General features: G+C 34.2%; 1 protein-coding gene across 3 annotated transcripts in view; it reads right to left on the bottom strand.

Annotated features, from left to right (window-relative positions):
* Window positions 1–15763, bottom strand: part of Scgdelta (sarcoglycan delta) — a 436735-nt gene that overhangs the window by 77840 nt on the left and 343132 nt on the right. For all 3 annotated transcript variants that reach the window (XM_069847984.1, XM_069847983.1, XM_069847982.1), the window contains exons 6-7: window positions 14776–14895; window positions 9743–9815 (exon numbers count right to left, since the gene is read on the bottom strand). In XM_069847984.1, coding sequence (XP_069704085.1) covers window positions 9743–9815; window positions 14776–14895 — 193 coding nt within the window. The remainder of the gene's footprint in view (window positions 1–9742; window positions 9816–14775; window positions 14896–15763) is intronic.

The following is a 15763-nucleotide window of genomic DNA, read 5'->3' as shown; positions in this document are numbered from 1 at the left end:
ATAGATCGGCCTACCAATCAATTCACAATGAACAATGATTAAAAACAATTATGTGACAATTTGAAAGAAAAAAAAAACATTAAGCTAAATGATAAGAAAACAAGGAAATCATTTACAATAAAAGTTTCTTGGGTACAAAGGATTACTAATTATAGCTAAGGATGATTATAACACATGAGATCCTATGGCATCAATCGTTGCATCAGAAATTTTAAATTGTTTAAGTTGATTTAAAGTTTCTCGTGGGATCATACCACGGGCACCGAACATGAGCCCAAAACTGTCCAATGTGTGATGTGGTATTGTGCTCCGAGATGCTGACAACAAGGCTCATAGATGACTTGTTTTTCACGACACACCTCTTGTGGCTGTTGCTCATGCAAAAAAGTATTATATTATTATTATTATTATTATTATTATTATTATTATTATTATTATTATTATTATTATTATTATTTACGATTTTTGTACATTAATCTCTTGACAACTGAGCTTTTTTTGAATATCGTTGACGAAAGCTCTGTGTTTCAGAGTTCTCAATTATGTAAAATTATAATCGTCGAATCCATTATGTCCAAACAAAGCCTTTGGTTAGATTCAAGCATTAATGGACGTAATATTCACTAATTACAGTCTGCGAATTGAAGCAATTTAAGAAATACTTTCTGGCAGAGGTCGGGTCCTGCCAGGATCCAGCCTTGTTTGTTATTCCGTGTCACACACCCTCTGGAAGGTGAGAGGGTTGAGGAGAGAATGAAACAAAAGGAATATTTTCTTTATTTTCTGGTGCGACAGTTGCAAAGATTTCTCAACAAACCAGCAAAAAGCTGGAGCAAAGAACATTTGGGGTGAGCTGATATTTTACATTACAGTCAAGAAGAAAAGAGAGAGAGGAAGAAGAAGAAGATTCCGAGCAGAAGTTTTGGAAGTCCTTAATAGGCGCGCTTCCTTCACCCCTCATTTCCTCAGCGCCAATCTGTTCCGCTTATTAAATTCCCCAGCAATGCATCTCTTTTTATGACGAGGAAAGAGCAAAAAAAGACATTGATGCATTACGACAGCTTTTCGCGCCAGATGTTGACTAGACCATTAGATAAGACGTTGAGATTTAGATTAAAAATCACAAAGTCATGGAGTAAAACACAGTATTTAAAGAGAATACTAATTCTACAGCCTCCTCCGCTCTCTTTGTCTGTCTCTGAGACGTTTTAAGTCAACTTCAGCAATCAGATTCACGTCCACTTTCATTCTCATCGTCTACTTGCACCAAATTTATTTGTTACAATTGTTTACATAGAATATCTGCATATAATTCACACGGTCCTTAGCTGTGGCTAATTAATTTCCTACTTTTTCTGTCACGAATGAGCGAAACTGTTTTCACTCTGAGTAGGGAAATAAAGGTTTATTTCTTTCCCCATGAACTGGCTGAGTCGCTTATTTTGTGTGTTTTCTTGATCGTCTGAATCCTTGATTTCGCGTCATGCTACTGTATGTGGCTAGATTATGCCATTTCTTGAAGATATCTTTTACAAATTAACAGGAATGTAAGAAAATTCCAATGATCTATACTAGATTTAAGTCAATAAAATATAATATGTACTTTCTTTAACACTGTCTCCTTAATTCTCTCCGCAAACTGGCGTAGCGAGTCATACATAGATGCCTTACAGATGTAGTGTTGCCCCACTCGTTATCTCACTGCGCGTCTATCTCTCGCTATTCTCTATTTAATATGACCTTAGGTTTTTCACGACATATTTCATATGCATTCTTCCCGGATAATGTTACTCTTAACTATATTATTATTATTATTATTATTATTATTATTATTATTATTATTATTATTATTATTATTATTATTATTATTATTATTATATGTGCATTTATTGATATGAAGAAAGCCTTCGACAGAGTAGATAGAAACAAATTATTGAATATTTTAGCACATGATGGTATTACAAATCAATTAATAACAGCTAGATTTCCAATACCAGACTCAAGCAGATGACAAACACCAGAGACATGGCACACCAAGGGGAGCGCCTGAAATGGAAATGGGGAGGCCACGTGTCGAGACTTCAAGGCTGCAGATGGGCACATATTTCCACCACGTGGGACCCACGCATCGGGAGGCGAAAGCGAGGAAGACCTGGGACCAGATGGGCGGACTTCTTCAAGAGCCTAGCTGGACCCCTGTGGTCCAGAACAGCCAAGAACCGAGAAGAATGGAGATCGCTACAGTTTGCAAGTATCGAGTGAGAGTGCAAGAGTACACACACGAACGATGAAAAAAAACTTATATAGAACAGAACCTACCGTCATGCGGATTAGCTCACCGCATGATCTCTAAAGAGCTCCCCTTTTTAGGAGGCCATAGCCCTTCACGGGAAATCCAAAGGCTATTTCATTCATTTACAATATTTATAATAATTATATACAGGTTAGGATTGAAAACAAATATTCAGAATGGAAACGAATACATCAAGGAGTGAGACAGGGTTGTAGTTTATCTCCTCTGTTATTTATAATATCCATGAATCACATTATTAAGGAATGGAGATTGAAACCACATGGAAGTATACCGTTAAGTCGTTTGTCCCAAATAGATACCTTATTATTTGCTGATGATATTGTGCTTATGGCAACTTCAGAAGATAATGTACAACGTTTGGTTTACAACTTTAATCAAATGGTAGAAAGTTTCAATATGGAAATTTCAACTGACAAATCTAAAATGATGGATATTTTAGGAAAGGAACCAGTCCGTAGCAAGATTTGCATCAATAATAAGATCACCGAATAAGTTAACAATTTTAGTTATCTCGGTTACCAAATTTCATATGAAGAAAAAAAGATCTGAATGAGAAAATTATTAGATTCAACAGAGCAATGGGGATAATTAACCAGATATTCAAACCAACCTTATACAAAAACACACGCGCACCAGAATTTATAAAACATTGGCCAGACCTATACTCTGTTTTGGTAGTGAAGCTTGGACGATTCGTAATATTGATTCACAAAAATTAACGGCAGCAGAAATGAGATTTATGCGTCGTACAGCGGGATACACGAGAATGGATGACATTAGAAATTTTGACATTATGAAAGAACTGCAGATTGAACCGATTACGGAATACCTACAGAAATACAGACAAAACTGGAGATCACATGTCATCAGAATGCCTTGTTCTAGAATTCCACGCCAAATTTTAAATTACCATCCTGTGGGCAAGAGATCCTTGGGCAGACTGTTCAAGCGTTGGCAAGAGACCGTAACGGGCCACTATGCCCAATACATGCAAGGATAATGATGATGATTATATGTGTTTATCCAATGCTTACCCACTTCACTTACGTGATTCGGATTCCACATTTTGAGGATAGATGACAGAATAAAATTGTGATCCATTTTTAAGTTTTACAATAGGGTGGAGTGAATCTATACATGAATTTGTTTTTATCTGTTTTCTAAATGTAATAGTTGCAAAAATCGGTATTTTCACTTAACTTAGGAATGTGGAAAATATGGAGTTTCTATATTTAATTTTTGAGGTGCCCTAAGGGCTTTGAAGCTTTTTAAAATTATATTTTTTTTTCTTTGTATAATTCTTCTATTATTTCGTTTTTCATTACATAGCAATTGAATTGCTGTAAAATCATATATTTAAACTTTATTTGGAAGACTCTAAATTGGGGTTCCAGTATACAGTATTTTTCAGGGGATCCAAAGAGACAAAATATATAGTATTTTACATATGGCAAAAATTCCATTTCACCTCATTTACTTTTTTGGTTAGAATTTATTCTTCTTTTCTTTTTCATTTCTTTCTGAGTGGTAACTAAATCAACAGGTCCAATTATCATTATTCTTTCTGTTCTTTGCTCTAGTAAAACATTCTTTCTTGTTTTGTAACACGGCGTTCTTTATCACAATTAGGTCTACAGTATTAATTTTTTTGCATTTGCAACTGCATATATCAAACAATTTGTTTGTTTCTTCCTTGAATTTTGCAATGTTGTAATTTTAGTTGTCGTCACTATGTCGTTTCTTACAAGGCTTCATAAGTTTGTGTATTGATCATGGGTAAGCACGAATCAGTTGTAATAATCTTGTATGACTGACTTTCGGAATTTATGCCTTTACCTGGATTTCCTTAGTTTTGATAGCAACTCTTTCTGAAATCTCTCCAAGAGTAGATTCTTTTGATTTTTAAGTCAGATTTTAATTCATTTTTGACCCATAGATAATATTTCATTACGTCATGATAGGTAGGTAATTGTGATGGGTTCAGCCCCTCTGGCTTTGCGAATACAAGGTAGAAGGCCAGATTTCTTGTATTAATTAGAGATATTCTGATTTAAATGCCCTGCAACATAAGAAGACTGAATTTCCATTAATTATATTACATTAATTATATCATAACTAAGAGTTTTGTGGTTATTCTCAATTTTCTTATAACGTGAGGTTTTTGTGACACTTCAAGTTGAAACAACAGGGGACCAAAAATATGTCGAATCTTTTAACATGTACTTTTTAACATGTTCCTGGTATCCTGTTCAGATTAAATCACAGGAGAACGTTCTCTCGCTAAAAATCTGAACCTCAAAATTTTGTGAAAATTTCAAAATATGATGCTCTTGGGGCACCTCTAAATATTAATCTAGAGAAAATATATTTTGCATTATTCTTTATGATATTACCCCACAACTTTTCCCTGGTATTACATTTTGATTCCACAAACTTCACATTTTCACTCCACACTATTGTACACCACTTCGGCGGGTTACGCCGTACATGATGGATATCTGTGGAGAGTTATGTCGTGTACTAAGATGAATGTATGTGTAAGTGTTCGTGTAAGTGTAATGTATGGAATGTGTGGTGATGATGATGATGATGATGATGATGATGATGATGATGATGATGATAATGATGATGAAGATGAGGGTGAGGAATAACAAGGGAGAAAGGGAAAACTGGTGCCGGCACATAGCCTACTTCTATCGAATAGCACCAAGGGGTCCGCTAGGAATAATGTCACCGTCCGACGTACTAATCACTATCAACAGTGAAATATCGATATCTAAGAAGTGGTACTTCGTATCTGTAAATTCGCAGGTGAATCAAACCACAGTTTTCAAAATTAATTTTTCTCAAAATAGACAAATTTTTATATATATTTCTTCTATTCAAGGGCAAAATATCTGCCCTTTATAAACATAATAATAATATAGCACTAATTAATATAAATAACAGTGTATTTAAACTGAATGATCATTTTTGTGGATACCAGGCATCTCTTAAGAAGAGATATGTCTTCTCTTCATCTGCACTGCCGAGAGATTTGAGATTTAACCCAAGCATATTGATGCACAATCTAATGATTAGAAGTTATATCCGCCATCTCTCCTAGTCCCGAGTTTAGAAATTTTACCCGCAAATCCCTAATCTCGCCGGATTGAACCCGGGTCGACTAGTCTGGGGCAGACGCGCTAGTACAGAGCTAACTCGACAGACAACTATTATTATTATTATTATTATTATTATTATTATTATTATTATTATTATTATTATTATTATTATACTTGGACTTCTCCAGATGGATTGACACACAACCAAATAGATCACATCTTGATAGATAAACGGAGACATACTAGTATAGTAGATATTCGAACTTTCAGGGGTGCAGACTGTAATTCTGACCATTATTTGGTGATTGGAGAATTAAGAGAAAGATTATCAGTAGCCAAGCGAGTAGAGCAACAAGTTAATATTACTAAATTCAATATTTTGAAATTAAAGGACGAGGAAGCTAAGCAAAATTATCAGGTCGAAATTTCGAATAGGTTTGCCACTTTAGAAGGTTCCGACGAAGTTGAGAAAGAATTAGATGTTAATAGCGTGTGGGAAAATATCAGAGATAGTATCAAAATTGCAGCTGAGCAGAGCATAGGTTATTATGAAACTAAGAAAAAGAAACCGTGGTTTGATGAAGATTGTTGCATGGTAGTAGAAAGAAGGAAACAGGCAAAATTGAAATTCTTACAGGATCCAGTTGAGGAGAAGAGAGATAATTATTTCAATGAAAGACGGGAAGCAAGTCGTACACTTAGGAATAAAAAGAGAGGTTACTTGAAGGAAAAACTAAATGAGGTAGAAACAAATAGTAAGAATAAAAACATTCGAGATTTATATAAGGATATAAAGGAATTTAAGCACGGATATCAGCCAAGGGTAAACGTGATCAAGGATGAGACTGGTGACTTGCTTGCAGACTCTCCATCAATCCTAAACAGATGGAAACACTATTTTGCGCTACTACTAAATGTACATAGGCCAAATAGAAATGATCGGGACGAAATTGAAATACAAACTACTGAGTCATTTATACCCGAACCCACGCTTTCAGAAGTCAAAATTGCGATAGAATATCTGAAAAAGTACAAGTCTCCAGGTATCGATCAAATTCCAGCAGAATTAATACAAGAGGGTGGAAGTGCATTATATAGCGAAATTTATAAACTTGTACTTGCTATCTGGGAAAAGGAAATTGTACCAGAAAAATGGAAGGAGTCCATAATTGTACCTATTTTTATAAAGGGGGACAAAACCAACTGTGGTAACTTTCGAGGAATATCACTTTTGTTGACGTCGTACAAAATTTTGTCCACTATTCTTTTGAGGAGATTAACTCCGTACGTAGATGAAATTATTGTGGATCATCAGTGCGGTTTTCGGCGTAATAGATCGACTATTGATCAGATTTTTTGTATTCGACAGATATTGGAGAAAAATGGGAGTATAAGGGTACAGTACATCAGTTATTCATAGATTTTAAAAAGGCATATGACTCGGTTAAGAGGGAAGTATTATATGACATTCTTATTGAATTTGGTATTCCCAAGAAACTAGTTCGCTTAATTAAAATGTGTCTCAGTGAAACATACAGCAGAGTCCGTATAGGTCAGTTTCTATCTGATCCTTTTCCAATTCACTGTGGGCTAAAGCAGGGAGATGCACTATAACCTTTACTTTTTAACTTCGCTTTAGAATATGCCATTAGGAAAGTTCAGGATAACAGGCAGGGTTTGGAATTGAACGGGTTACATCAGCTTCTTGTCTATGCGGATGACGTGAATATGTTAGGAGAAAATACACAAACGATTAGGGAAAACACGGAAATTTTACTTGAAGCAAGTAAAGTGGTCGGTTTGGAAGTAAATCTCGAAAAGACAAAGTATATGATTATGTCTTGTGACCAGAATATTGTACGAAATGGAAATATAAAAACTGGAGATTTATCCTTCGAAGAGGTGGAAAAATTCAAATATCCTGGAGCAACAGTAACAAATATAAATGACACTCGGGAGGAAATTAAACACAGAATAAATATGGGAAATGCGTGTTATTATTCGGTTGAGAAGCTCTTATCATCCAGTCTGCTGTAAAAAATCTGAAAGTTAGAATTTATAAAACAGTTATATTACCGGTTCTTCTATGTGGTTGTGAAACTTGGACTCTCACTCTGAGAGAGGAACATGGGTTAAGGGTGTTTGAGAATAAGGTGCTTAGGAAAATATTTGGGGCTAAGCGGGATGAAGTTACAGGAGAATGGAGAAAGTTACACAACACAGAACTGCACGCATTGTATTCTTCACCTGACATAATTTGGAACTTAAAATCCAGACGTTTGAGATGGGCAGGGCATGTAGCACGTATGGGCGAATCCAGAAATGCATATAGAGTGTTAGTTGGGAGACCGGAGGGAAAAAGACCTTTAGGGAGGCCGAGACGTAGATGGGAGGATAATATTAAAATGGATTTGAGGGAGGTGGGGTATGATGATAGAGACTGGATTAATCTTGCACAGGATAGGGACTGCTGGCGGGCTTATGTGAGGGCGGCAATGAACCTTCGGGTTCCTTAAAAGCCATTTGTAAGTAAGTATTATTATTATTATTATTATTATTATTATTATTAATATTATTAATATTGTTATTCTTATTATTATTATTATTATTATTCTTATTATTATTATTATTATTATTATTATTATTATTATTATTATTATTATTATTATTATTATTATTATTATTATTATTGGCCTCTGGCTGTTGTTTGGCCTCTGGCTGTTGTTCATCACACAAATATTAATAATAAATTAATAATAAATTAATAATAATAATTAATAATAATTACATAAAATATGTACAACTTGTTCTTTTTTTTGCTATCTGTATGTGTTATAAAGGCCTGGCTTTTGACTTCTCGGAGTGAAGAAGGATAGTAAAGTGTTGGTGAAATGATGATGACAAGGATGAGGAGAAACAGGAGAACCCAGATAAAACATCTCAGCATCATTTCCACAAAGGCTAGAAGGAGTTGAACTTGTATCATCACAGTGCAAGGCAGGACTGCTACCCATTAGCTGAATTTCGTAAAGCGCGCTGTTAGTAATAGTAATGACTCATAGCTAGGTACTGAATATGAACAAAATCTGTACAGTAGTGTGGAAGAAACCCTTGTACAGAGACAGACAGACGGACACAGAGAAACAGAATGACGGCATGTTCAAAACCACTTCTTTGGTATCAAGGATTCCAAAACATGTTTATTTGAAATAGGTTTGCTGTAATAAGAAAGCGAAATGGTGACAAGGTTGTGAAGGTACTGTACATGTATGTTTATCGGAAATTATAAATTTCATCTCTTTTTTTCTCTTTAAAGGGGAAGTCTTGTGACTTTACATAATATTATCATTTTCGAGGGCTCTGCTGTAGCACGTGTTTTTAACATCTCTAACATTGAATAAATAGGTTTAAGCATGCCGTCTGCCCCTCTATTTGAGTTCATCATTTTTCTTCTTTTCTTCTTAATTCTCAGTGTCTACTAGTCAATAAAATTCATCTGAGAACTATAGGTGCGAAGTAATTAATTTTTATTCTATTATACTTCGGTGTTTTTAATGGGGTGCTAATCAACCAGAATGTCCAACTCAGAAACACGAAATTCGCTAAGAAGCTGCCAAAATTCTGCTACGGTTGTGTGTACTGAAAAAAATATGGAGGAATTAGAAACATGTTTAGAATTAGTAATAGATTGTATTGTGTTTCTTGACATAATTTATATTCTTTGAAAATAGATTCAATTTATTTCGAATATAGGCCTATTTACAAATGTATAAAATGTAAAAATTATATATTTTGTTAACAGAAATATAACCGAGCGAGTTTGTTCATGGTTTGCATGAGACTCGCATTCGGGAGATCCTTGGTTCGATTCCCGGACCGACCAACCTAGCTGTGGTTTTTCCGTGGTTTTCCACAGTTACGTAGGCAAATGCCAGGTTGGAATTTTCATTGTCACGGTCCATTTTCCTTTCCCATCCCGTGTAGAAAAAGAATTTAGATTTCATATCATATCATTCGTCTTTCTCATCTCATTCAATAGCCATAGTCAGGTCAAGACGCATGTCTTCATCCGTTTACGGGAGGGGACGTTTTGATCTGGCTACAAAATACAACATTTCACCGTACGACACTTTCTTGTCTTTTAGTTGAAGAAATTCTTCTAATCAAAATTGTTTCTTCTTACAATATGACATAAATGAGAAATTAGGCTATAAGTCGATTCTGATATACCAAGCCGAACATAATCCTTCAATATCTGTGTGATTTGAATATATTTTTCTTCACCGAAAATACATCTCTGTGGTAAGATACAAACTGTACTGACCTGAGTTCGTTTCCTGAGTCGGCTCTCACCAGTGGCGTTTGCACTGTGCCGTCAAAAATAGCGCCGCCATCGCCTGCAACACAAATAATAGCTCATGACACTGGAGTTTTGATTGCTGTATTTATTTAAATCTACAACTGACACATCTTAGAAAATCAAAATTAATTGTGGGTTTTCTTGGGACATTTCTGCAAATTTTCAATAATTATTTCATGATTTTTCCGTGAGGAAATGTTTTCGACTTTGGTTACTTGACTTAATAAGAAAGACACTTTGTTACGGACTCCATGGTTATTGTAGTTTAATTGAGATAAGTAAAGGAAAGTTAACAACAGAAGCAAATCTATACTAATAATAAATCTGTAGCCGAAATTTTTCTGGTAATTTTCGATTTTCCAAAAATAACTGGTCCTAACATATATAATTAACCATCCTGAAACCGAAAATCGCATTTTTGAAATTTTTGTTTGTATGTCTGTCTGTATGTTTGTTACCTTTTCACGCGATAATGGCTGAACCGATTTATATGAAAATTGGAATATAAATTAAGTTCGTTGTAACTTAGATTTTAGGCTATATGGCATTCAAAATACTTTATTTGAAAGGGGGGTTATAAGGGGGCCTGAATTAAATAAATCGAATATCTCGCTTATTATTGATTTTTGTGAAAAAGTTACATAACAAAAGTTTCTTTAAAAATGATTTCCGATAAGTTTTATTCTTTACAAAATTTTGATAGGACTGATATTTAATGAGATAAATGAGTTTTAAAATTAAAATAACGCCATCTAAGACGGTGCAATGAATTAAGAACAAATGACTTCGTCTATAAGGGCCTTGGACAACAACAATCGAAACAGGGGCCTTGGACATCAACAATCGAAAGCTATTAAACATAGCCTACAGAGAATGTTTCTGTGTTTGTATGAAGTAATATCAGAAGCTAAATTAACCGATTTGTAAAATTATTATTTCACCATTGGAAAGTGTAGTTTCTCTAGATGGACATAATGCTATAATGTTATTACAGTAACGTCTGAGTAAATCGAGGACAGATAAGATTAAAATAGCTTCTTATGCACAGAAAATTTGATAGGCTATTTTGTACATTCGTTTTCTGTATTTCTTAAAATATTATTTATGTACACACATTTTAATCTCAGAGAATTAACGAACAACGAGAGTGTATTGATTTAGTATGCAGTAATAGTACGTTAGCTTAGCAATCCATTATTTTATAATTCAAATTTTAACTATGCTCAATTGAATCGTGTTAAAATACATAAAATATATATGCAATAAATGCAATGCAAAAAAAAAAATGGGTAATGAGCGAAGCAGATTATCTTGCGCTGTTGTAAAAGTTGTTCCCTGGATCAAACGTCCTATTTTAATTATGTAATAACTTTATATTTATTTCTAACAGGTACAGCGGAGCGCACGGGTACGGCTAGTAGATGAATAAAGATGAAAAAATATTCTTAGAAATAAATGGAATAAATCGACGACCTAGTTCAAAAGGGAAAGAACTCAACATTTAAAGTTTTGAGAAACCTGCATTTTAAAGATTTATGTTGCTGTGAAAAATCAAATGATGGTTGAAATTACTTCAAATTCTCTTAATGATGTTTTTTATATTAGGCTGCTATAAGTTTGAAGTTGAAATAAAAAGATTACAAGGTTCATGTTAGAAAAGAAGATATTTCAATAAAAAATAAATTATTATCAGCGGTTGACAAGGTATTTACGATATGAACATAACAAGCAAGCTTTTTAGGTCAATTCGTGTTAGATGAAAACAAGTACGACCTTCAAATGTTCCATTATTATTGACTATTTGGGAGAAAACGTGAAAATAATACGCAAAAATTGCATTAGGACTACTTCCATGGAACGCTGACAACTTGTTCTATAATTCTACATTTCTACTCTTTCATAATGGATCGCAAGTTTCTATGCAGTACATGACTTTTCATTGATCAGTTAGAAGCAGGGCATATTGTAGGCTTATTATTTCCTTATTTTATATTGGAGAGGAGCAGAGAGGAAATACCGAAATGATGGGAATGTAGAGTGAGAAAATATAGACTTTAGAATTACATAATGATTAATGTGAAACTTGAGACTTTTAGTGTCTATCGTTTGCTGTTCATAAGGATATTGTCTTTACAAATTGAAAGTCACTTCCTGCACGTGTAAATTGCAAATAAGCTTTTTCGGATATGAAAATTTAGAGTGAAATCTCTCAGATAAAGAGGTAAAATATTACTGCCATTTTGAGTACTCTATGAGTGATCAAAACAAAAACTGAAATAAAATCTAAAATTGTACACCCTAATATTCCATCCACAATAAAATCTCTAACGCAGTTTATGAAATGATTCCTAATTAACCTTCGTAAATTGAGAACTTTCTCTTCCAGTAGAAGAGACAGACGAATTAATACCAAATACAAACCATCGAAACCTTCTAATCGCTCTGCATTCGAGATTTATATAATAAGTTTGTTCACTATACACTTACATCCAGAAAATAAAGTCATTATGGCGATGAAATAAACCCCGTTGAATAATCGCCCAGAAAGAGTCCGGATTTCCCTTTCAGACGGTTGAGAAAATTCTTGGAAAAAAATTTTATCTGATATATTGTCCCGACCGAGATTTTCATTGGGGCTTTTCAGTTTAATAGTCAGATGCGTTGATCACTTCTTCATAGCGGTGAACTAGACTATTGTGTCATCTTCGGAGTTGAATTTTTACGTCAACTCTGAATGTCGTGTAAATTTGCCTGAAACTATCTCTTAAAGTACGGGGATCTTTTGCATGTCGTAAATCTACTTTTTTTTATCGCTCTTAAAGATCCTTTGACCTCTATCGGGTTTGAACCCGAGAACTCTGAATTCAGTAACAAGCAAGGTCACTACTACGTTATTATTCAGGAACGAATAAATGAAAACAGATGAAAGTAATTTTTTCTACTTATCATTTCAAGCTCCAAATTCAGCGAACATGAATTCGATTTGCAGGTGAGCTGAGATTTATTTTCCTTTCGTAGATACCGTGTCCCTAGTCTCATGTTTATGTTTGAACTACCTAAGTAGTGTGAAATGTCGACGCGAAGATATAGTCTTCTTCTACTTCGACTTCTTATTCGTCCCTTCAAGTATTAGCCATATGACCTGTTACAATTTCACAGTTGAATTTTCAGTTCAGCGATTCTTTGGACGAACGAGAGATCTCTTCCCGTTTGGACGATAGTGGAGCATAACTTTTGTGATTCTATCTCTACGCCTGCGATGCAGATGATTTATCCAGTTGTTCCGATAATGTTTTACGTGATTAATTACAGCTTCTAGTTATAATTCTTCCATTACATCTTCATTGCGTTTGTGATTCTATTTCGTATATACCGCAGTATACCTCATAAATTTCATTTCATTAGCCGTTATTCTGCTTTCGTCTTTCTTCCTCAATGTCCATGCCTCACTGCCGTAACGAAGTACAGGTCTCGTCAAGGTCTTATATAGGTGAACTCTAGTATGCCTTTATACAAGGGAAGGTTTCACAATGTTGTTAATTATTCTCATTGTTTTGGTGTATTTAGAAATGTTCTGTGAAATGTCTACTTCATTGAAAAAAGATGTGTATCCGAGATATGTAAAATAATTTACTCTTTCTAATATTTTTGACTCTCAACATATAATATAGTAAAATTGAGTTATACGTAACTTAAGGGGAATTATTTAAATTACGCACAACTAAGAACTACGTATAAATAACGTTTGAATATAACATAATTACCGAATGGCTATGAGTCATTTAACAAAACATATAAAACTGGGAGAACTTAGGGATTCTTTAAGCTTATACCTTACAAACATGTTTTAACCGACAGAATGTAACTAGAATTTGAATGTTTAATACAAATATACTGTATTCATTTACTATAATATATTTTTTTTCTTTGTTCATGAACTCAAACTTTAAGATATCTTTATTATTAATTTGTTATATTACACATGTTTATTATAGACCTCCTGCAATTTCAATTTTTTGTTTTGTTGAGATTTTCGTCTACTACTTTCATAGATAAATTTGTCTTTCTAGCTAGTAGTTATTCTTTTTACACATGATAGACAGGTTATGAGTGACCTTCAACTGATTTCATATGTTTGGAACATATACCGTGAAAAGGAAGATAATCTAGCATGTAAAGAGGAGCCTGAACTGTGCGAGTTTTCTGTCTTATCGTTTCGAGTCACGTAACCTTGAGATGTGAAGAGACAGCGGTCTTCACTGTCACATGTCTTACACGAGTATTGCCCGTATCCCTCAGCTGACCTCGAGGATTGTGGGAAATCATTAAAATGTATTGAAAGTTACAAGACATATCATGTGAAGTTAAAATGAAACTTTATTACATATGAAAGCGAAAAATACGTACAGTAGTTGCAAAAAAAACCGGACAGACCCTTGTAGCTGATTTCAGAGCCTTGTTCACTCCAGAGCACGCTAGACTGGTAACTAAGACTTTAGTGGTTCGAATCCTGCCTGGGAAGGAAACTTTTTTTTTGTTCCTTATTCAAATTATTCCCAATGCTTTTCGATTGCTGGTAAAATTCATGTTCTGGGAATAATAAGTTAATTAAGTAGTGAAATATCGCTGCAATCAAAAGTATTGGGAATAAATTTGAATAAGGAACAAAAAAAAAATCCTTCCCATGCAGGATTCGAACCTCGAAAGTCTTAGTTACCAGTCTATCGTGCTCTGGAGTGAACAAGGCTCTGAAATCAGCTACAAAGGTCGGTCCGGGTTTTTTTGCCACTACTGTACAAATCAAACTCGATTTTAAAAGAATCATTACTTACAAAAGCGAATTACTTAAAATCAATTAAATACGTTTCAAAATTAATTTATATGTAATTGAATTAAATGTTGCTATGATCTGTGCATAATTATGTACAAACTAGAATTGGGTATAACTGGCTTAGTTCTACTATACATAGATAAATATTTTATTCCATAGCACTGACCTGTGACCCTGAGCACTTCTGCCCCCACGACGACTTCGTTCCTGTCCGCTGAGAAGAGCACAGTGCCCCTGGTGTCAGTGACCCGGAACCCTCTCGCCAGGCACTCCAAGCGGTCATTACCTGAAGCACAAATATAGAAAGTGCAAGTTTTTATTTCTATTAACAAAGAAATCTTACAGCCATCAGGTTGAAACCATCCTTAAAAAGTTCATACAGGGAGAAATACTATAAAAGAAAGGTTAAATGCAAGAAATTAGCTACAAATACGAATTTTTAAGGGCATAAAAATGTTACAAAAAAGCGTAAAACTCGAGGTGATCTTTTACGCTGTTGAATCACACGTACTTGACACGGCTCTCCGTAATCCACTTGTCATCAATTAAATTTGTACACAAAATAGAAACATACTGTTTTCGGCCTGCTTTACCATAATTGATTATTTCTGACATTTAATACAACACACAATTCATAGTAGACACTTACCTAATCGAAGTACGCTTTATAATTTACCAACCTGCTCATACCGTAGTGTAAGCTGTGTCGCATCTGGCTTGTCTTAATTACAATTAGAAAAACTATTTAAGTACTAATAGAGAGGAGTTTTTTTATGCTACATTTAAAATTTTTATGTCTTACAATTAGCATTTGTAAGTCGAGTATTTATTTCTGCACAATTTTCTATCTGGTGTGGATATTTATCTCGTGAGGAGTCAAGGAGGGAATAAGATGAAAGAGATATTATTAGCAATGATGAAAGAAAATTGGGAGTGGACTTTAAATATCCCACAGAAACCCTCTCAATGTTGTTTTAAGTATGTACATCATAAATGGTCAAATTTCACTTCGAACTTCATTTGAATACTGTACTTCCCACAATATCTTCGACAGCAGTTCTGGTCTCTGTGTAAGCCTTGGAAATTCATTTTAGAAATTTATGTTGTTATCATTTCCATAAATATTTAATATTATTGTTATTATTATTATTATT

Source organism: Periplaneta americana, chromosome 15 (genome assembly GCF_040183065.1).
Source record: "Periplaneta americana isolate PAMFEO1 chromosome 15, P.americana_PAMFEO1_priV1, whole genome shotgun sequence".
Classification (NCBI taxonomy): Eukaryota; Metazoa; Arthropoda; class Insecta; order Blattodea; family Blattidae; genus Periplaneta; species Periplaneta americana.
This window is presented reverse-complemented; position numbering and strand designations above follow the sequence as displayed.